This window comes from Bubalus bubalis, chromosome 2 (assembly GCF_019923935.1).
Source record: "Bubalus bubalis isolate 160015118507 breed Murrah chromosome 2, NDDB_SH_1, whole genome shotgun sequence".
In the NCBI taxonomy this organism is placed as follows: domain Eukaryota; kingdom Metazoa; phylum Chordata; class Mammalia; order Artiodactyla; family Bovidae; genus Bubalus; species Bubalus bubalis.
Window position 1 is genome coordinate 177,975,581 of NC_059158.1, and position 22,931 is coordinate 177,998,511.

At 51.3% G+C, this 22,931-nt stretch overlaps 2 protein-coding genes across 6 annotated transcripts; both read left to right on the plus strand.

The window, feature by feature from the left end:
* Positions 1–212: 212 nt before the first annotated feature.
* CD164L2 (CD164 molecule like 2) lies at positions 213–12,514 on the plus strand. Of its 5 annotated transcripts, none has more exons than XM_044938080.2 (6): positions 213–390; positions 9,101–9,268; positions 9,369–9,440; positions 9,927–9,971; positions 11,484–11,628; positions 12,189–12,514. In XM_044938080.2, exons 1-6 carry the CDS (start codon positions 228–230, stop codon positions 12,193–12,195), a joined length of 600 nt encoding a protein of 199 aa, XP_044794015.1. In that variant the 5' UTR covers positions 213–227; the 3' UTR covers positions 12,196–12,514. The 5 variants fall into 5 exon arrangements, with proteins under 5 accessions (XP_044794015.1, XP_044794014.1, XP_044794016.1 ...); XM_044938079.1 differs by lacking the exon at positions 12,189–12,514 and adding an exon at positions 11,897–12,055; XM_044938081.1 differs by lacking the exons at positions 213–390; positions 12,189–12,514 and adding exons at positions 8,439–8,685; positions 11,897–12,049.
* Positions 12,515–17,017: 4,503 nt separating this feature from the next.
* On the plus strand, positions 17,018–21,765 carry FCN3 (ficolin 3). Its single transcript, XM_044925340.2, is given in 9 exon segments — positions 17,018–17,108; positions 17,413–17,508; positions 17,836–17,876; positions 18,582–18,692; positions 19,243–19,266; positions 20,343–20,472; positions 20,585–20,618; positions 20,620–20,717; positions 21,548–21,765. Coding segments are annotated over 9 exon segments (843 nt in total).
* The last annotated feature ends 1,166 nt before the right edge of the window (positions 21,766–22,931 follow it).

Below are 22,931 nucleotides of genomic sequence, written 5' to 3' on the forward strand. Positions count from 1 at the left end.
CAGCAGTTAGATTGGGTGAATATCTTAGGCTCTTTGGGACTGTTTTCTCTAGAGACAGGGACTTCCCAATCGGTCCAGTGGCTAAGATGCTGCATAGCCAATGCAGAGGGTTGGGGTTTGATCCCTGGTCAGGTGAACTAGATCCCACGTGCTGCAACTAAAGAGTTTGCATGCCGCAACTAACAAGACCCAGCACAGCCAAATAAATAAAAGTTAAGAAAAAGACCATGTTAGTATCTTCTGCATGGGATTGTTGGGAGGGGCCTGGCACATTGTCAACACTGGCTGTGCTGGCTGCAGGAGGAGGACACCCGGGAGGCTTGGGTGTGCGGCGAGGGAGCAGAGAGGAGGAGCTTCAGGGAAACCCACCAGTGAGAGTACAGACTGTGGGTAAGAAGCTTCCTGCTCCTGGGCTTTGCCTGGCTCTTCCCTCTGCCCAGAACCCCTTTACTCCATTCGAGAGCCTCTGTGACCAAGTTAGTATCTTCCAGAGCAGGCTTTCCCAACCTCTACCCTAGACGACCACTCCCGCTCCCATCACTCTCTCTGTGCTTTCCTTGATTTATCATTTTTTAGAGCACTTAGCACTCCTGAAATTATAAATTTATTGTTTTAAGAGAAAAGACACGTCAGCCCCACCAGGATATAAGCTCCACGAGGGTACAGACTTTGTTCTGGTCTGTGCTGGAGAACAAAGCCTGGCATGCAGGAAGTGTTCAATAAATACTTGCTGACTGGATGACTGGACAAAAAGCAACATCCAAGAAAGGGAAGGAAAACATGGAGGGAGTAGTAATATGCACAGTATTGAGGAAAGCGGGGCATCAAAGAGAATACAAGGACATCTGGCCCCAGGAACCCAGATGTTCACTTTCTCCCCTGTCAGAGCCAGGTCCCAACAACTGTCCAGTTGGTCTCAGAGAGGCTGCTGGGAGGTTGGCATGAGAGGGTGTATGAGAGGGAATCCCTTTGTGGTCCAGTGGTTAGGACTCCACATTTCCACTGCAGGGGGCATAAGTTCGATTCCTGGTCAGGGAACTAAGATCCTGCAAGCCATGTGGCTCACACACACACACACACACACACACACACAAATAGAGAGGGGAGATGTATGAGAGACCATCTTCTCTTCTGAGTGGCATTGATCTTTTTTTATTTTGCATAGTTTATTAATCCTCTCATGAAACATCTGTACAATCACCACAAATAAAGTCACTGCAGGATCTTTAATCCTTCCTCCTGCCAGAACCTACATTGGTCTTTGTGATCCCCCAAGCTCCTTCATTCTGTCCTTCAGTTCTTTTTCTTCTCGGGCAGCCCATGTCTTGCAAGGTGGTGTTGGTTTATTTTTCTTTGCATAACCCAAGGAATCATAAATCACATCCAAGCCAATTGTTACCACCAAAATGGGTTCTGACTCCAAATATAAAGATGACATCTGGTGTGGTCTTGTATACTTTGGCTGCTGCTGCTGCTGCTGCTAAGTCGCTTCAGTCGTGTCCGACTCTGTGCAACCCCATAGACGGCAGCCCACCAGGCTCTGCCGTCCCTGGGATTCTCCAGGCAAGAACACTGGAGTGGGTTGCCATTTCCTTCTCCAATGCATGAAAGTGAAAAGTGAAAGTGAAGTTGCTCAGTCGTGTCTGACTCTTATCGACCCCATGGACTGCAGCCCACCAGGCTCCTCCGTCCATGGGATTTTCCAGGCAAGAGTACTGGAGTGGGGTGCCATTGCCTTCTCCATACTTTGGCTAGTTTTCCCCAAATTTCTGTCTTGGATACGGTTGCCCTTCCAGGGTGAAGAACATCAATGACCACCTTTCCCCTGAAGTAGCTGGTTGATTAGAATTTCCTGATCCAGAGAATCATGGTGTTGGTTCATGATGGAGGTGATCCTCAGCGAGCCAAAGAGAAAAAGAGTGGAGTGATATTTCTAACCATGAGGAACCCTGGAGACCTAAGAGACTCAAGTGAGGCTGCGGAGTTTCTTTTTTGCTTGTTTTGGGGTTTTTTTTGGCTGTGCCATGCAGCACATAGGATCTCAGTTCCCCGACCAGGGACTGAACCTGCGTCCCCTGTAGTGGAAACACAGAGTCTTAACCACTGGGCTGCCAGGGAAGTCTGAGGCTATGGATTTTCATGTGAGTACACTCTCTCGTGCTCCAAAACTGCCCCATGTCAACAGGACAATTGAGGGCATCACTGCCAACCAGGTCTGTTCCCCAAAGATCTGCTATCTAGAGGAAAAGGCAACCCTTTCTCTTCTCTCATCCTCAGGCCCGCTTCCCTGTCTCCTTGATTCTGCTCGTCACTGACTTCCCCCTCCAGCCCTTCCCACCTACCAAGTGCCAGACCAGAGCCCAGTACGTACAATAATCCTACACCCCTATCTCATAGGTGAAGCCCAGAGAAGCCAGACGACTTGCCCAAATCACACTGTCAATGGCAGAGCTGGGATCTGAAGCCATTCTATTTGGAACCAAATCCAGTGTGCCTTCATTCTAGCCTAGCTCTCTCCCCAGAAGGGGCTGGGGGTGAAGTTTGACTAAGGTGGACAATACTTGTAGTTCCCCAGGTGACCACCAGATGGCTGTGAGCACTCACCTCCACGTTACACTTCTTTCTTTCCCTCCACCAACCCTGTGGGCCTAGACTCTGGAGGGAAGTGTGTGAGAGAGACACAGACAGAAGCCCCCTGTCCAAGCTCCAAGAATCTGGCCATCATCAGTGTACACATTCTTAGCACAGACCCATTCATTCAGCCAATATTCACTGACAGTTCCCTGACAGTTCCCCTGGGCTTGGGTTTGAGAGGGTGCTACAGACAGAGATGATGTGGCCATATCCCTGCATTTTCAACATTCAGTAAATATTTATCGAGTTTATTTACTATTTGCCAGGCATAGTTCTAGGCACCGAGAATATAGCAATGAACAGATATCTCCTCTTCATGGTGTTTCCATTCTGATGGGGAAATGGACAATCTACAAATAAACACTTAATATGATATTAAGTAGGGAACCCTTGAGGGTCTCACAGACCAGTGAGACAGGCAAACATGTGCACAGTCACAACACGGTACAGTGTGGTCATTTAATAAGCACCTGCTTAGCTTTTATGGGTGCAGGGAGTTAACTGTAGATGAAGGCAAACATGGTTTCTGCCTTCCTGGAACTTATTTATAGACTAGGAAACAACTGAGTAATTAAGTACATAGCTGATACATGTTCTGAAGGGAAAAGGAGACATCGTGATGTAGAATAACCAGGAGACCTGTTTCTAGTAGGGAGATCAGGGGCAAGTCAGTTGAAAAGAGAATAGAAGAGTTCCAAAGAGAGTAGAGCAGGTGCAAAGTCTTTCAAATCTTAAGAGATGCTGCTGTGAAAGTGCTGCCCTTAATGTGCCAGCAAATTTGGAAAACTCAGCAGTGGCCACAGGACTGGAGAAGGTCAATTTTCATTCCAATCCCAAAGAAGAGCAATGCCAAAGAATGTTCAAACTACTGGACAATTGCACTCATCTCACACGCTAACAAAGTAATGCTCAAAGTTCTCCAAGCCAGGCTTCAACAGTACATGAACCGTGAACTTCCAGATGTTCAAGCTGGATTTAGAAAAGGCAGATGAACCAGAGATCAAATTGCCATCTGTTGGATCATCAAAAAAAGCAAGAGAATTTCAGAAACACATCTACTTCTGCTTTATTGATTACGCCAAAGCCTTTGACTGTGTAGATCACAACAAACTGTGGAAAATTCTTCAAGAGATGAGGATACCAGACCACCTTACCTGCCTCCTGAGAAATCTGTATGCAGATCAAGAAGCAATCGTTAGAACTGGACATGGAACAACAGATTGGTTCCAAATTGGGAAAGAAGTACGTCAAGGCTGTATATTATCACCCTACTCATTTAACTTATATACAGAGTACATCATGCGAAATACCAGGTTGGATGAAGCACAAGCTGGAATCAACATTGCTGGGAGAAATATCAATAACCTCAGATACGCAGATGATACCACCCTTATGGCAGAAAGTCAAGAAGAACTAAAGGGCCTCTTGATGAAAGTGAAAGAGAGTGAAAAACTTGGCTTGAAACTCAACATTCAAAAAACTAAAATCATGGCATCCAATCCCATCACTCATGGCAAATAGATGGGGAAACAATGGAAATAGAAACAGACTTTATTTTCCTGGACTCCAAAATCACTGCAGATGGTGACTGCAGCCATGAAATTAGAAGACACTTGCTCCTTGGAAGAAAAGTTATGACCAACCTAGACATCATATTAAAAAGCAGAGACATTACTTGGTAAACAAAGGTTCATCTAGTCAAGTCTATGGTTTTTCCAGTAGTTGTGTATGGATGTGAGAGTTGGACTATAAAGAAAGATGAGCGGAGAAGAATTGATGCTTTTGAACTGTGGTGTTGGAGAAGATGCGTGAGAGTCCTTGGACTGCAAGGAGATCCAACCAGTCCATCCTAAAGGAGATCAGTCCTGGATGTTCATTGGAAGGACTGATGCTGAAGCTGAAACTCCAATACTTTGGCCACCTGATGCAAAGAACTGACACCTTAGAAAAGACCTTGATGCTGGGAAAGATTGAAGGTGGGAGGAAAAGGGGACGACAGAGGATGAGATGGTTGGATGGCATCACTGACTTGATGGACATGAGTTTGAGCAAGCTCTGGAGTTGGTGATGGACAGGGAAGCCTGGCTTGCTTCAGTCCATTGGGTCACAAAGCATCAGACATGACTGAGTGACTGAACTGAACTGAAAGTCTTATGAGGAAAGAGTTGATTGTTTGAGGGACAGAGAAGAAGCTAGTGTGTCTGGACCAAAGGAGCCAAGGGGAGAGGTAGGAGTTGAGCTCAGAGAGGCATGCCGGGGAAAGATCATGTAAGTCTTGGAAAGTGGTTAGATGGAAGCCATCGGTGAGCTTAAACATGGAATATGATTTGATTCACATTTTCAAAGGATTGCTCTGGCTGCTGAGTGGAGAACAGACTATGACAGAAGCAGAAGCCCTACCAGGAGGCCACTGCAGTCACCAAGGCAAGAGATGGTGAGGCCTTGGGTGCAGGAGGGCAGATGGGTTCTGATCTTCCAGCTGGGACTAGTGCCACGGCAGTTCAGCCTTGCTCCGTGACAGTCACCGAGGGCTTCCTGCCGGTGGTGGCCATTTAGTGTTGTCATGAAGGATTAGTTTTGCCAGACACATGTAATCAGGAGAGGAGGAGGACCCTCCAAGAGAGAGAACCACTACCAGATGAAGGCAAGGAGGTACAAACGATGCATGCTAGGGGGAAGGCTATTCTATTTTCTCAGAGGGTAAGATGTTGGGGTGAGCACAAGACTTCTGAGGCTTCTAGAGCTAGGAGTCAAAGGGCTGTGAAAGCCAAGTTGAGTTGAAATTTGTTTCATGGTCAAATCCATGTTTTCAGGACAGCTCTGCACTGTGAGGGGTGAGCTGGGGAGAGGCCTGGAGACTGAGAAAGTGTGAGATCAGCAAAGGAAAGCTGAGGGAGCAGGATCCAGGAGCAGGATTTGCAGGACTTTAGTCTGGGGGCAAGACAGAGGGAGAGGGTGAGGATGAGACCAGGGTTTCCGATCAGCTGCCTGGTAAGATGGAAGGAGCCTCCCTGAGGGGAAAAGAGGGACTGGGCAATTTCCAGGGCCTGAGGCACAAATTCAAGTGGAGATGCCCTAGAAGCAGATGAACCCTCAGGAGGCACAGTGGAGGGCAGAGTAGCCTCTGGCCTCACTAGACCCTGGTCCACATCCTGACCCCCTACATTATAACTGTGTGCCCCTGGGAAAGTGATTTTACCAGAGGCCTGCAAATGGGAGATTACAAAACCCATGTTTAGAGGGTAGTTGTGGACATCAGAAAAGACCTGATAAGTTAAGCCGCTTCAGTTCAGTTCAGTTCAGTTCAGTCGCTCAGTCGTGTCCGACTCTTTGCTACCCCATGAATCGCAGCACGCCAGGCCTTCCTGTCCATCACCAACTCGCAGAGTTCACTCAGACTCACGTCCATCGAGTCAGTGATGCCATCCAGCCATCTCATCCTCTGTCGTCCCCTTCTCCTCCTGCCCCCAATCCCTCCCAGCATCAGAGTCTTTTCCGCTTAGTAGAATGTAAATTCTGCTAGTAGTAAGTCGTTAATAGTTGCTTTGTTGCTGTTCAGTCCCTAAGTCATGTCTGACTCTTTGCGACCCCACAGACTGTAGCCTGCCAGGCTCCTCTGTCCATGGGATTTATCCTGGCAGGAATACTGGAGTGGGTTGCCATTTCATTCTCCAGGGGATCTTTCTGACCCAGGGATCGAACCTGGATCTCCTGCATTGCAGGCAGATTCTTTACCACTGAACCACCTAACGATATATTATTACAGGTGTGGCAGCTGGGGAGCGAGCATTGGGCTGCAGATAGAGATATGGTACTTGTTGACTGAGATGACCCAGAAGAGGAGAGGAATAGGGCTCAGGACTGAACTGGGCCAGCAGTGATGAAGAGGGAGAAAGAAGAAAAGGAGAAATAGAGAAGGGAGAGGGAGGGAGAGGGGAGGAGTGGGGAGAGGTGGGGAGGGGAAAGGGAAGAATGGAGGATGGGGCAGAGTGGAAGAGGAGCTGTCTTCTAAGGGACCTGAGAAGTGGCTGCAGATGGAGAAAAGCCAGAAGAGGCAGAGGGGAAGGTTGCAGAAAGACCACTTATCCCAGTACCAGTGAGATGGCTGGCTTGGCCAAAGTGTGTGGTGGGTCAGAGATAGATGCAGTGTATTGACGGACAGAAGAGAAGAGGATGCAACAGGTGAAGCAATACAGGCTGCCAGAGTCTGGGGGCCTGTTCTTCCCTCCTGGTTGAAGGATGAACTCTACAGAACCTCAGAAATCAGGAAATTTACCTCTCTTCAAATCTAGATTTTGCCACTAACTCTGTGACCTCTGACTCAGTTCAGTTCAGTTGCTCAGTTGTGTCTGACTCTTTGTGACCCCATGGACTGCAGCACACCAGGCTTCCTGTCCATCACCAACCCCTGGAGCTTACTCAAACTCATGTCCATAGAGTCGGAGATGCCATCCAACCATCCAATGCTCTGTCAGCCCCTTCTCCTCCCGCCTTCAATCTTTCCCAGCATCAAGGTCTTTTCCAAGGAGTCAGTTCTTCCCATCAGGTGGCCAAAGTGTTGGAGTTTGAGCTTCAGCAACAGTCCTTCCAATGACTATTTAGGATTGATTTCCTTTAGGATGGACTGGTTGGATCTCCTTGCAGTCCAAGGGACTCTCAAGAGTCCTCTCCAACACCACAGTTCAAAAGCATCAATTCTTCAGTGCTCAGCTTTCTTTATAGTCCAACTCTCATGACTACTGGAAAAACCATAGCTTTGACTAGACGGACCTTTGTCGGTAAAGTAATGTCTCTGCTTTTTAATATGCTGTCTAGGTTGGTCATAACTTTTCTTCCAAGGAGCAAGTGTCTTTTAATTTCATGGCTGCAGTCACCATCTGCAGTGATTTTGGAGCCCAGAAAAATAGTTTGCCACTGTTTCCACTGTTTCTCCATCTATTTGCCATGAAGTGATGGGACTGGATGCCATGATCTTAGTTTTCTGAGTGTTGAGCTTTAAGCCAACTTTTTCACTCTCCTCTTTCACTTTCATCAAGACCTTTTTAGCTCTTCACTTTCTGCTATAAGGGTGGTGTCATCTGCGTATCTGAGGTTATTGATATTTCTCCCATCAATATTGATTCCAGCTTGTGCTTCATCCAGCCCAGCATTTCTCATGATGTGCTCTGCATATAAGTTAAATAAGCATGGTGACAATATACAGCCTTGACATACTCCTTCCCAATTTGGAACCAGTCTATTGTTCCATGTCCATTTCTAACTGTTGCTTCTTGACCTGCATACAGATTTCTCGGGAGACAGGTCAGGTGGTCTGGTATCCCCATCTCTTGAAAAATTTTCCACAGTTTGTTGTGATCCACACAAAGGCTTTGGCATAGTCAATAAAGCAGAAGTAGATGCCTTTCTGGAACTCTCTTGCTTTTTCGATGATCCAACGGATGCTGGCAATTTGATCTCTGGTTCCTCTGCCTTTTCTAAATCCAGCTTGAACATCTGGAAGTTCACAGTTCACGTACTGTTCAAGCCTGGCTTGGAGAATTTTGACCTCCGACTAGTCACACACCTTTTCTGAGCCTCAGTTTCCTCACCTGTGAAGTAGGGATAATAACGCAGCAGAGTGTTCACGATCCAGCGAGGGAAGGGGACATCCAGGGACCTGGCCCGGTACTCGGAATAGTTCTGGACTCGGTCTTTTTTGCCAGAGCCCCGCCCCAGACCCCCAAATACCGCCCCAGCAGACCGCGCCCACAAACCACGCCCCATCGGGCCCCGCCCCAGACAACAAAGCCACGCCCTCTCACTCGCGTCACTAGCCCCGCCCTGTCGGGGCCACGCCCACCTGCCCTAGCGCAGGTTGCCCTGGTCTCGTTACCTACACCTCGGCGGAGCCGAGTCCAGAGGGGCCACGCCACACCCGCTCTCCGCCGACCCCGATCCCCCTCCCAGGCTCCGCCTCCGAGCCCATGGCCGCGCCGGGACCCCGCGCCTTACGGGCTGCGCTCTGTGGCGGCTGCTGCTGCCTCCTCCTGTGTGCCCAGCTTGCTGTGGCTGGTAACGCGTGCCCTTCACCCAACTGCTTGCCAGGAGCAGTCTGGGCTTGGGGAGGGGGCGCGGGAAGGGACTTCTCACTTGTGTGCGGGGCTCCTGGGGTGGGTAGAAGGAGGCTCCGACTGTCTGTGGAGCCGTATATAAGGCTCCGGGTGTGAGGCAACTTCAGGTGTAGAGAAGTGAAGAGGCCCCAGGTGAATGGGATGGGGGTGGCTCCTGATATATGCAAAGGAGGGTGCTCTGATGAATGTCAGGGAGCTTCTAGGCATGTGTGCCCATGTGTTTGTGGAAACTCCAGGCGTGCGGTGGGGCTTAGGGGATCCAGGTGAGTGTATGTGTGCAGGGGGGTGAGATCTGTAGTAGTGGGGAAGGGGAATGGTAGCTTGGGTTCCAAGTGTTGCACCCACCTCACGCCCAGGTAAAGGTGCTCGAGGCTTTGGGCGGGGAGCCCTGCTCCGCGTGAACATCTGGCCAGCTGTCCGAGTCGCCTGCAAACAGCTGAAGCCCTGTGAACATTGTGTGGAGGGGAACCGATCACACAACCTCTCCGGCTGTGTGTGGGAGCAGTGTCGGCCGGAGGAGCAAGGTATGGAGTTAGGCCCTCCCCAAGGTTAGTGCCCCCAGTTCTGAACATCAGAGCCTTGGCCCCACTCCCTAAACCGCTTCCCTGCTCCTTCTCCCATCAGGACACTGCGTGGCCCAAGCGGAGGTGGTCAAGGAAGGTTGCTCCATCTACAACCGCTCAGAGTCATGTCCAGGTAAGGGGGCTCCCTCTGGCCTAAGTCAAGCTGCAGGGAGGGGGCCGAGGTGTCCTCAGCCAGAGCCTGCCTCCAGTAGGGAATCGGCCTCTCCCAGAGAGAAGACTGTGCCCACGAGCACTGGGTCCAGCGTCAGTTCTGCCTTTAGCTCACTGAGATGTCGCTTCCCCTCTCTGGCCCGTTTCCTCCTCTGAAAATTGGTGCAGCTAGAGGATCTAGGACAAGCCTGCAGAGGAAATGGAGGAACTAGCTCTTCTATTTTAAACCACAGTGAGGACTTTGGAAGCTCAGAAGGGAATGGGGGGAGGGCTTCCTGAAGGAGGCAGCGTCACAGATGATGATTAACGTAGAGATGAAGAGAGAGGGCTCCACTGGTGGAAGGAACTGTATAAACTAAGGCTTAAGAGTGTGCCAGGTGGGCCTGAGATAGGGTCTTGATGGGAAGCGGCAGGGTCTGGTTTAATTATGGATTCCCTGTCTCTTCAGCTGTGCACCACCACCCAACTCATGAACCGAAGACAGTCACAACAGGTAGGTACTATCTGGGGCAATGGAAGGACAAGAGGTGCAGGGAAAAACAGCTGGGCTCAGGCAATGACGTGCTCTGTGACCTCAACCCTGTGATTTCTCCCCCTGAGCCTGTTTCCAACATCTGTAAAATGGGTTGAAGAATATCTCACAAAGTGAGGATTTTATGAGAGGGTGTATAGCACCTCGTTCAGTTTCCAATGTATAGAAGGTGATCAAGAAATGATGGTTCCCATCTCTTCTCCCTGACCCCGGTTCTGAGAACTCAGGATGGCCCCCCTCAGGACCTGCTTGGTGCTGAGGGTGTATGTCAGGTTGCCAAGGACATGTCCTCAGTGACTACCTACTGCAACCTCCAGGCCCAGAGAGGGTCACAAAGCAGGGTCCCAGCCGAACAGAGGCAAGAACCCCACCCTTTGGTTCCCACTGCCCCTCAGGGTCTGGAGGTCAGCAGGCTTGGCAAGGATGGCTGAAGAGGCTCTTGGTTAATTAAAGCCAGAAACATGATCTCAGGGGCTGAATTATTGATGGCTCCTCCTCCAGCTTGAGCCCCAGCTGGGTCTTGTGCAGCTTATTTCTTCCTTCTTCTGCTCCTCTTTCCCTAGTCCCCTTCTCTGGGGCTTCCTGAGCTGCTGCTGGGACCACCCTTCACATTCTCAGATTCCCCTTCTGCAAGCTACACCCTCTGGGAAGTGGATCCAGCACCCAACTGGGCCCCTCTCACTGCCCTAGAATGCTCTTCTATCACCAGTCCTGCCCTGCTCTGGGCACCTGGCCCAGGGCCTGAAATCAAATCCCTGGTGGGAGTGGATGGCTAACGTGGCACAGCTGGGAGTCACCTAGACGTCCTGGCAACTGTGGGCCCTGAGGCGGGGGTGGGGGAAAGGGTCGGGGATGCCATGTAAGTCTGGCTCTGCCCTAACGGAGAGGTGACTGTCAGTCCTGGCACTCAGAGCCTGGTTAGTCCCTCCGACACATGTCATCGAGTCTTCATTTATCCCCTTGGTCGAGTGTGGGCCGCCACGTCTTCCTCTCCTCCTTCCCTCTCTCTGGACCCTGGGTGACTCCAGGGTCTCGGGACTTGGGAGTCCTGAAAGGAGACCACAGCATCTGCACCTGGGCTTCGAAGCTCAAGACCCAAGGCGGAGAGGGACTGTGAGCTGAAAGCGGTGTGGACGCCCAAGTTCTGGGTCCATCGTCACCCTGTGGGGTCCCGGTGGAAGAGGGAGGCAGGCAGGGAGCTCACTCACCATCTGGGACCTGCAGTCAGGAAGCCCAGAAAGGGTGTGAGAGGCATCAAGCCACAGAGCAACTCAGGAGCAGAGCCAGGGCCGGATGCTATCCGTCCTTCCAGGCACTTTGCAGCCACCCGTAGAATCTGGGTGGAACTTCTGAGCCCTCTGTCCAAGGCTCCCCTAATGAGTACTGGGGGGCCTCCCAGATGACCTGTGCCAGGTTTTGGGGCGGGGCTTGGCCCCTGGCCTACAGTGGCCTGATGTGGCCTCCACCCTGCAGAGAGCCCCTCGGTCCCTGAGGCCCACAGCCCTGGCTTTGATGGGGCCAGCTTCATCGGAGGCGTGGTGATGGTGCTGAGTCTTCAGGCGGTGGCCTTCTTCGTCTTGCGCTTCCTCAAGGCCAAGGACAGCACCTACCAGACGCTGTGAGTACCTGGCCCACCGAGCCCCCTGCACCCGCTTCCCCGTGGCCCCTCAGGTGGCCCTCAATGCCCGTGTGCCATCTCCTGCATGGGGCAGCCTCAGGGGCCCTGAGGCCCTCTCGGCCTCCTCCATGTAGGTCGCACCGCGTCTCCCTGCTCCAGTTGTGGGGTTCTCTCGGCTGGGTGTTGGCCCATGTGGGACTCGGCCCGGGCCCGGCGTCTGAGAGCCCAGCTGAGCCCCTCTGTCTTTGTCCCCTCATGCTGCCAGCAGGGAGGAGAACCAGTAGGTGACAGCCCAGGCCGCCTTCCACCTGCAGCTCTGTGGCTGCAGGCAGGAGCCCGGGCCACGTGTGCGGTTTGGTTTTCCTCTGAGAAGGGGAGCTGCTCTGAGGCTCCCATGTGCTCTGGCCCCCAAGTGTGCTGTGGGGTGGATCGCTGCAACCTCCATTAAAGTGTTTGCTCTTCTGCCCGCTGCCTGCTTTCTGCGGGGTGCAGGGGGGGTTCCTTAGCCCAGTTGAGGTGGGGCCACCACCCTGAGTGCCTTCTCTGTCTGGCCTCTGCAGAATCTGACCCCCTTCAGGCCCGGATTCCACAATCAGGGGAAAGAGGATGAAGAGGCTGCCCGCTCTTGGCTTCCTTAAGGGCACTCAGGGTGGGAAAAACTTTGGTCACCAAATTGTGGCCCCTGTGGACACTGAGCAGACTCAGAGCCCCATAGCTGACATCCCTTCCTGTCCTGGGCCTGGTTCGGGCAGATGAGAGCATCCTTCAACCACCTTCTGCCTCATCGTCATCCCTGTGGCCCCCCGCCTGGTACTCGGTCTGGGCCTGGCCTCTTCCCATGGACCCGGCTTGGACACTGCCCCCAATAAAGGAGCTCTTTCCAGCACTGTGCTTTATGTCCCATGTCTTGGGCTGTGTGTGGATTGGATGGGGTGGGAGGTATGGTCCACTGCCCTCTCTTTCATGGAAATTCAGCCTTAAATTGACACTGTCACCTTTTAAAGTATTTTTATTTGCAGAAATTCCCTGGAAGTCCAGTGGTTAAGACTTGGTGCTTTCACTGCCGGAGCCTGGGTTCAATCCCAGGCCGGGAAATTTAAGATCCCACTAGCCTCACGGCCTGGCCAAAAAAATAGTTTTTGTTGTTATGTGTTTAACCCCCTCCTCCACTGCATTATAGAGAAGGGTGCAGAGACTCAGAAAGGGAAACACGCCTGCTTAAGATCACACAGAGTGGAATGGGGCAGGGCTGGGAATTTAATCCAGGTTTTTCTGACTCCAGAATGAGCAGAACTTCAGAACTCCTCTGCAGAGGCATCTCCAGTTTTTTTTTTTTTTTTTTTTTTGCTCCTAAATTGGATCTCTGCCCTTGTTCCAAGGTGGAGGTACCCCCGGGACCCTCCCCAGGGTACTTCTGGCCTTCCTTGAATGGGCCCTCCTAGAAAGCACCACCCATGTCCACCTCCCTCTCTTCACCCCCTCAACCCTGGGCCCAGAAGTCTTCTCTAATAACATCTCCCACCCATGGGGCACTTGCTGGAAACCAGGCATGTGGCTGAGAGTCTGGCATCAGTGTCTGATTTGGTCTCATAATTGTCCTAGAAAGCTGAGAGTCAGTAGAGAGTCACGGGCAAGAGTTTAGCCTGTGGAACCCGACTGCTTTGTGCGACTGGAAGTTAATGGAGCAGCTCTGGGCCTCAATTTCCTGGTCTGTAAAGTCCAGTAACAGCTGTTGCATCTCAGTGGGATGTAGGACAGGTTCAGAGCAGGGGCATGTGCCCCGTCTGCTTCACTCCAGGGCACCCATTCACCCTTCCAGCTGCCCAAATGCTGCATCTCTTCCTCCCCTCAAGGCCTCCTCTCCTTGCAGGATCTCTGGCTGCAGCTGGAAAGGCTTTAGGGCCCCTGGGCTGCACAGGGAGTTTCAGCTACTCCTTGGCCTCACAGAGGGCTCACCTGCCTACCCATCAATGCCAAACATAGTCCACCCCCTCCTCCCCCCGACACAGACTCACTTCTATCAACACCCACCCTCCTCTCAGACATCAGCCTCCCCTCCAGGTCCCTGCATCTGGGTCATGTGACCCAGCCTGCCTTGCTCTCTCTTCTCCAAGCCTCTGCACACGTGGTTTCTCCTGCGTGGGTCGCCCTCCCCTGGCTGGGACGATGCACGTTCTCTCCCAGGCCAAGGAAAGAAAGCCACCCCCCCTTCCTGGCTTTTCGCCCAGTTAAGGACATTTCTCTAGTGGATGTTTTCTTTATCAAATGTAGTAAATGCCTGCAAGGAACAAAAGGACCACACGGACATTTATGTATGTAAAGAACGAGAATCACTCTCCCCAGCGTCTCGCTCCCCAGAAATAACTATGTTTAACAGGATGGGTCAGACCTTTTTCTATGAATTTACAAAATACATACCTACACACCCTTCAGATCAGATCAGATCAGATCAGTCACTCAGTCGTGTCCGACTCTTTGCGACCCCGTGAGGCGCAGCACGCCAGGCCTCCCTGTCCATCACCAACTCCCGGAGTTCACTGAGACTCACGTCCATCGAGTCAGTGATGCCATCCAGCCATCTCATCCTCTGTCATCCCCTTTTCCTCCTGCCCCCAATCCCTCCCAGCATCAGAGTCTTTTCCAATGAGTCAACTCTTTGCATGAGGTGGCCAAAGTACTGGAGTTTCAGCTTCAGCATCATTCCCTCCAAAGAAATCCCAGGGCTGATCTCCTTCAGAATGGACTGGTTGGATCTCCTTGCAGTCCAAGGGATTCTCAAGAGTCTTCTCCAACACCACAGTTCAAAAGCATCAATTCTTCGGCGCTCAGCCTTCTTCACAGTCCAACTCTCACATCCATACATGACCACAGGAAAAACCATAGCCTTGACTAGACGAACCTTTGTTGGCAAAGTAATGTCTCTGCTTTTGAATATGCTATCTAGGTTGGTCATAACTTTCCTTCCAAGGAGTAAGCGTCTTTTAATTTCATGGCTACAGTCACCATCTGCAGTGACTTTGGAGCCCCCCAAAAATAAAGTCTGACACTGTTTCCACTGTTTCCCCATCTATTTCCCATGAACTGGTGGGACCGGATGCCATGATCTTCGTTTTCTGAATGTTGAGCTTTAAGCCAACTTTTTCACTCTCCACTTTCACTTTCATCAAGAGGCTTTTGAGTTCCTCTTCACTTTCTGCCATAAGGGTGGTGTCATCTGCATATCTGAGGTTATTGATATTTCTCCCGGCAATCTTGATTCCAGTTTGTGTTTCTTCCAGCCCAGCGTTTCTCATGATGTACTCTGCATATAAGTTAAATAAGCAGGGTGACAATATACAGCCTTGACGTACTCCTTTTCCTATTTGGAACCAGTCTGTTGTTCCATGTCCAGTTCTAACTGTTGCTTCCTGACCTGCATACAAATTTCTCAAGAGGTAGATCAGGTGGTCTGGTATTCCCATCTCTTTCAGAATTTTCCACAGTTTATTGTGATCCACACAGTCAAAGGCTTTAGCATAGCCAATAAAGCAGAAATAGATGCTTTTCTGGAACTCTCTTGCTTTTTCAATGATCCAGCGGATGTTGGCAATTTGATCTCTGGTTCCTCTGCCTTTTCTAACACCAGCTTGAACATCAGGAAGTTCACGGTTCACATATTGCTGAAGCCTGGCTTGGAGAATTTTGAGCATTACTTTACTAGCGTGTGAGATGAGTGCAATTGTGCAGTAGTTTGAGCATTCTTTGGCATTGCCTTTCTTTGGGATTGGAATGAAAACTGACCTTTTACACACCCTTAGTTTTTTTTTAAATACAAAATGAGGGACTTCTCTGGTGGCGCAGGGGTTAAGAATCCATCTGCCAGTGCAGGGCATGTGGGTTCGATCCCTGGTCCATGAAGATTCTACCAGCAACTAAGCCCGTGTGCCACAACTACTGAAACCCACATGCCTAAGGGCTGTGCTCCGCAATAAGAGAAGCCACTGCAATGGGAGACCCGTGCACGGCAATGAAGAGTAGCCCATGCTCGCTGCAAGTAAAGACTGCACAAAGCAACGAAGACCCAGTGTAGCCAAAAATAAAATTATTTTTTAAAGTTTTTCATTACAAAAAAAAAAAATACGAAGTGGGAGCATACTTTACATTTTGTTCTGCAACTTTGCCCCTTTCGTTAGAGATCAGATTTGCCCCATGACTTATTCAGATGGTGATGGTTGATTTGCCTGCATCCTATCAAAGTCCAACAGGGTTATTTCCATTTTATCGTAAACAGCATCATGATAAACGGGCTTGTCTTCAGATCTTGGTACACCTGCAGCAGAGCGTGTGTGGTGGGGACATATTCCTAGAACTGGAATTGGAGCTTCTCAGCATTCATCTCATGGATCCATCCTGTCTGGCAAGCCTGGCCTCCACCTTCCTTGACACTCTTATGAACCTGGTCTTCTCTGCCCCCACAAGAACTGGGCCTGGTATAGAGAAGGCCCTCAGAGAGGGTTTGATGAATGAATGAATGACCAATGTTTTCCTCTCCTCTGTCACCAGAGGTCCCTCTCCAGCTCAGACCTCACCCCTCATATCTGGACCAAGGCTTCTGCCTCTTCTTCACTGGCCTCCACGCTTGCCCTGCATGGTCTGCCCATGTGATGGCCTATATTAGCAGCTGTTTTCTAGCCTCTGCCAGGGACTCCTCAGTGGACCTGAGGGTGGGCATGAAGTCACCTTGCTAACAATGCTTCTCTCTGGTTGGGGACATGGTTAGGGGCTTGGGCAAAATCTCTGGCAGAGAGAACACAAATCATGTCCTGTCTCTGAGCCTGTTTCTCCTTGTTTATTCACTTATTTAACAAACATTAATGGAGCACCTGCTATGTACCAGCCTATAACCCAGGTTCAATAATATTAATAACAACCATCAGTGGGACTGTGTAAGGATGGGAGGCGATATACAAATAGCACCCAGCATGACTTGGGGGGCCTGCTGCCCACCAGATGGTGTCCGTGGTCATTCCTGATATGGTGACAAGGATCAGGGAAGAATTCCTAGTGGAGATGGCATGAGAGCTGGACCTTTATGCACAGGGGGAGCTTCACAGGGAGAGACGAGGAGGGGATTCCAGATGAGCTAAGGTACAAAAGTAGAAAGACCCTATGTGAACGCAGAAGTCTGAAGAGATGGCTGCAGAGTCTTGGTGGCCAGGATCAGAAGTTGGACTCCATCCTGGTTGGACCGGGCAGGAATAATGCCCATTCTCTCAAAGGTGAAGGAGGAAAAGCCCCCACCTTCTGCCGGTTCCAGCCTGGGTGGGGTATCCCTGAGGAAAGACAATGGAGGAAGTCTTGCTTCATGTCCTCCCACCAGCCTGGAATCTTTTCTCAGGGCCACAGCAATATGGGCCCGCTGCGGACCCCACCTCCCCTTTACCTCCTCTTGTTTGGGGAGCCTGCCTCTCTGAGGACCCAGGGCTACCCCAGCTGCCCAGGTAGGGGCCCCGGGTCCCCTCCCCACTCACCCACTCACCCTCCCATCCTCATCCTCTCCTTAGGTATCCTCCTCCCACCCAGCTCACTAGCCTCAAGGGGCAGGGTGGGAGTTTGATAATCTGGGCTCTACACACACACACACACACACACACACACACAATGTATGCAAATAGATGCAAATTATGAAAAACCTGACAGCTAGAATCCGGGGGATGGAAAGAAAAGCGCAGAGGGGTCTGGAAGAGACATACCCACTACCCCCATGCCCATCCTGTGCTCACCTGGCCCTGTGTCTCCCTGCAGAACCCAGGAAACTGGAAGCCAGTAAAGTTGTCCTCTTGCCCAGTTGTCCTGGAGCCCCAGGAAGTCCTGGGGAGAAGGGAGCACCAGGTCCTCAAGGTAAGAGATGCCAGGGATCAGGCAGGGGCCTGCGGAGGCGGCAATTACAGTCTGTGCTAAGAGATCATGGTAAAGGGGCAAGGAACCTACTGTGTGCCAGGCTCCAGGCTGGATGCCCAGCATCCTAAGATTAACCCTGTGGGGTAGGTAGTATCATCCCCATCTCGCTGGGCTTGGGGGGAAGGGAGGCTCAGAAAGGATCAGTCATTCACCCAAGTACACAGAGCCAGGAGCCAGGAAAGGCTGCAGCTGGGATCTGACTTCATTGCTTTCTGGCTCCTGACATGGGGCAGGGTGTAAGGCATCTCTCTATTTCTGGGATGTCAGGGCAACCTGGACCACCGGGCAAGATGGGTGATCCTGGGGAGTGTGTGGAGCTAGAGGTCTCTTCTTTCTTTGCTCTGTCCCTGAACCAGAGAGGGGGCTGCTTGGCTGCTGCTCAGGAATTGGCTGTGATTGATCTCTTGTAGAGGGGGTGGAAAGCTGGTGGTGCTAGTGGTAAAGAACCTATCTTCCATTGCAGGAGACATAAGAGATGCACGTTTGATCCCTGGATTGGGAAGACTGCCCTGGAGGAGGACATGGCAACCCACCGCAGTATTCTTGACTGGAGAATCCCATGGACAGAGGAGCCTTGCAGGCTACAGTCCACAGTGTCGCAAAGAGTCAGACACGACTGAAGCGACTTAGCACATGTGCAGTGGGGGTGGAAAGCTGGGAGGAGTGGGGAGAATCAGGAGAAGGGCCTGGGCACCCTCCCCTCTGGTGGTTCATGAGCCTTCTCTTGGGAGTACTCAGACTTCAGAGCCAACATTCATCTTTCTTGGGGCTGGAGATTCAGTGAACTTGCTGTGGGGACAGGAAGGTTGAGGCCAGCTTCACTGGAGCCCTGGCATCTAGAATCAGACGGTGCTGGAGTGCTGGTGGGTCAGCAGGTGTGGCCCAGCCCACCCGGAGCCCCTCTTCAGGGGTCCAAAGGAATTGAGAGGGCTCCTGGAGTCCAACATGTGGCCTGTTCCATTGCTGGGGCTTGGGAAATAACTTGGGGGCCCCATCAACTCATCTCCCCTTCCCCAGGCCCTGGGAGCTGCTAGGAGCTGCTGAGCTGGAATACCACTTTGAATGACTGGTAGCATGTGTGCCTTCCTGAGGGCTGAGCCCTCCCAGTCTTTTGTGAGAGTTCAGTTCAGTTGCTCAGTCATGGCTGACTCTTTGCGACCCCATGGACTGCAGCATGCCAGGCCTCCCTGTCCATGACCAACTGCCTGAGTTTACTCAAACTCATGTCCATTGAATCAGTGTTGTCATCCAACCATCTTATCCTCTGTTGCCCCCTTCCTCTCCCACCTTCAATCTTTCCCAGCATCAGGGTCTTTTCAAATGAGTCAGTTCTTTGCATCAGGTGGCCAAAGTATTCAGCTTCAGCATCAGTCCTTCCAATGACTATTCAGGACTGATTTCCTTTAGGATGGACTGGTTGGATCTCCTTACAGTCCAAGGGACTCTCAAGAGTCTTCTCCAACACCACAGTTCAAAAGCATCAATTCTTTGGCGCTCAGTTTTCTTTATAGTCCAACTCTCACATCCATACCTGACTACTGGAAAAACCATAGCTTTGATTAGATGGACCTTCGTTGGCAAAGCAATGTCTCTGCTTTTTAATATGCTATCTAGGTTGGTCATAGCTTTTCTTCCAAGGAGCAAGCGTCTTTTAATTTTGTCTTTTGTGACAAGGACACCGCAAATGGTGCCTGGCTGGTGAAGGAATGTCAGGGAGAGAAAGGACTGGAACAAGTCAGACCCAGTGGGCACTTCTTTCCCTTGGCCCCTAGGGGGAGCCAAAGCCCACTGGAGCCAAGACATCCCTTCGCTGATTCACTAACAAATGCTTACTGAGCTCCCAGAGGGCCTGAAGAAGTCTGAGAAGGCTTCACAGAGGAGATGCCATTCGAAAGGGCCCTGAAGGCTGTGTAGAAGTTCTCGAAATAGGTGAGGTGCAGAAGGGCATTCCAGGTAGAGGGAAAGACAAATGCAGGGAGGCTGGAGAGCATGAGGGGGTGGGGGAGACCGTGCGAGTGAGCTGAGAGCAGGTGGAGTGCTCGATTGAGGTCTACTGGTGTGGGTCAAGCATGGAGGAGGGCCCAGACTGCAGAGACCTGTTCACAAAGGGCGCTGAGTGACTGACTCTGAGTGGGGAGCCTTGGAAGAGTTTCAAGCAGAGGAGGGACCAGGTCAGATATGTTTTAGAAAGAAGATTCAGGCTACACTGTGGAGAATGCATTGAATGGGGACCAGAGTGCAGGTAGGGACACAGTTTAGGATGACTGCAGGGGTCTGGGCAGGAGAAGAGGGTGGGCAGGGGCAGGAACGGAGGTAGAGGCTCTTAGACTGAAAGATATTTAGGAGAGAAACTCTACAGGACCTGGGACTGCTTGGCATGAAGAGGAAACTGGGGTTGAGAGGGAGTACCAGGGTAAGACTGAATGGACCTCTGCTCTAATACCTTGGTTCTTATCGTAAATGAAAGCAGGGTTATTTTGAATCCGACTCCCAACTGGACTGACCATCTCCTGAAGGCAGGGACAACGTTTCTACTATTTCAGTCCATCCAGGGACTGTGGTGTGAAGTTGAGAGTCAGTAAAAGGTGTGTAGAGTTGACTGGTATATTCACAGGCAAGTCTCACTTGGACTCACACTTTATCAACAAGCCCCCAAACCAAAGAGGGGCGCGTCTGTCCGCCCACTCCTTGCAGTGCCTCTGCCCCTTGCATCTCCTCATCCCAGGCTCAGCCTGGAGTGATGACTCCCATCGTCACCTTCTCTGCCTCCCTAGGTGCTCCAGGGGTGACGGGATGGTCCCGTGGATTCCTTCTGCTCTCGGTCACCCTACACAGCAGGTGTGGGGAGCCAGGAATCTGAATTCTGGCCGGGGAATGAGAATTTGCACCAGCTTACTCTCCAATGTAGGTTTCTCAGTAGGGTCCAGGGAGTCTGAGGGGCCTTTCCCGGGCATTCTGACTTCCCACCTGGGATCTGAGGATTCCTCCATCTCTGCCTCCCCGTCCCCTCCCCCAGGCACCCAGGAGCTGTGGGTGGAGCTGGAGGACTTTAGGCAACCACACCTTTGTTCCCTGCAGGTCCTTCCTCCTCCTAGCAGAGGCAGACCATCACCAGCTGGTGCTGGGCAGGTTCTCAGAGGGCAGGGCAGGTGAGCAAGCCTACGGTGGGGCCCTGGAGCAGGCCAAGAAGTCTAGGGAGGCTGGATTTTTCCCCAGGGCTGCGATGGCCTCCACGAATGACCCAGGACAACTCCTTCCCCTGCTGCGGGTCTCAGTTTCCTCATTGGAAAAATGGCAGTGATGAGACAGGGTGGTGCATGAGTGAACAAGTTAGGCTCTGGAGGCAATTGATCCTGAGTGTAAAATCCAGCTCTGTCGTTTACTAACTGTGTGACCTTGGGCAAGTCCCTTCTGGGTTAGAGCCTCAATTTCCTCTCCTGTAAAATGGGTAAGGAGGCAGGGAGTGGGGATGTGAGAGCCAGCTGAGGCTCTGTTGAGTGTTATCATTATCTGCTTTGGAAGAGGAACCAAGAAAGGCTTTGTTTTTTTTTAAGAGAAATACCAACAATTGAGAAGAAATTTGAAAGAGGGAAGTGGTTACAAGGAGTGCCTCAGCGGAGCCCCCTTTCCTGCCTAAGCGTCTAAGAAGTCCCTCCTAGCTCCCCCCTGGCACAGTAGCTCAGGCTGCAGCTGGGAGCTGCGAGGAGACAAATGAGCAAGAGGGAAGCCGGAGATTCTGGGAGGGGACGAGGCAAAGGGAGGCGTCAGTGGCTTTGGAGCCACAGTCCTGAGCTCAAGTCCCAATGCCTCTGTGATTAGCTGCCTGGGCCAACGCCCTGGCTCCATGACACTGCTGTTTTTCCCACGGGGCCAGACAAAACCCACCTCACAGTTGCTCTGAGGCTCCTGTGAGATCATCTCTTCAAGGGTGCCAGGCATGGTGCCAGCACCGAGGTGCCTTCCACCCTCTTCCTGCCAGGGGCCTCCCAGAGCTTCCACGGCGGGAAACCCTTTCCCACCGACCATGATACAAGTGGGAGAAACAGCACAATGACTCTTCCTGGTGCCTGGTGGTATGGATCCTGCTATCAGACCAATCTCAACAGGCACTACTTGATGTTCAAAGCCCCTGCCCATAATTATGGCATCAACTGGGCCTCACGCCAAGGCGTGGGCCACCTTTACCACAGGGATTAAATGGTGCTTTGCTAGGGCATCCTGGTAGCCAGCACCCTTATCTCTATCACACAGCTTCCGGACTCTAGACAGTTGTTCAGTTGCTCGGTCGTATTCGACACTTCATGACCCCATGGACTGCAGCATGTCAGGATTCCCTGACTTTCACTGTCTCCCAGAGTTGGTTCAAACTCATGCCCATTGAGTCGATGATGCCATCCAACCGTCTCATCCCTGCTCCTCTTACTTTTTTATTAAAAAATAAAATCATTTTAACTCTTCCCCGACTGGCAGACGTCTTCCAGTTATTGGGAAAAATGCAAGAGGGCAGAGCAGGGACACAAGTTTCAGTTCCATTCAAGGAAGATCTTCCTTCCAGTCAGGAAGATTGACAAGTTGACCTCAAAAGGTAGTGAGGCTTCTGTCCCTAGAGGTGTGCAAGGCGAGGCCAGAGGCACATGGAATGGCAGACTTGGAAGGATTCAAGCATCCACTGACCACATTCTTGGGTCCCCTGGGTCCTACGAGTGGATGGTTTCGTGGTGGAAATTGCACCGCCATCTCACCCTGTTATCCCCTGCCTGTCCCTTCAAAGTTGTCTGTTTTCCAGGCTCTGTTGTAAGTCACGTTTTCATCCTCTGCTACTTCCTGCCTGTTCCATTAGGGGTTAGTTCGAACTCAGTCAAAACAAGGCAGGTACATTTTTCTCCCATGGGGCAACAGGGCAGTGAAACAGCAGTTCCTGAACTGGCATTTATTAAGCAGTTAGATAATTTGCCAGAGTCACATTCAAGAAAGTGTTAGAACAATAGTTAAAGAGTCTGATCTCTGAGTCTGACAGGGACTCCTGGCCTTGCATCCTGCTTTGTTATGAAGCTGAGTGATTTTGGACAAGTTACTCAACCTCAGAGTTCCCAGTTCCTGATTTCAGAGTCCACTGAAGTTTATGCCAGGCTGTGGCCTCACTAATTCCCACTAGAAGGTTAGGGATTCTTGGGAACTGGAGCTGGGAAGCCATTGTAACCCAAGGGCTGAGGTTCCTGGGGTTCTCCAGGGAGATGGAGAAACGTTTGCACTAAGATTCTTCTCAGATGTTTCATGGTCATGTCCTGGTTGGAGGTCAGGGGTCAGAAGGACTCCAAAGCAGATTGAGTTCTGGGGAAAGCAGAGAAAAGGCAAAGGACCCA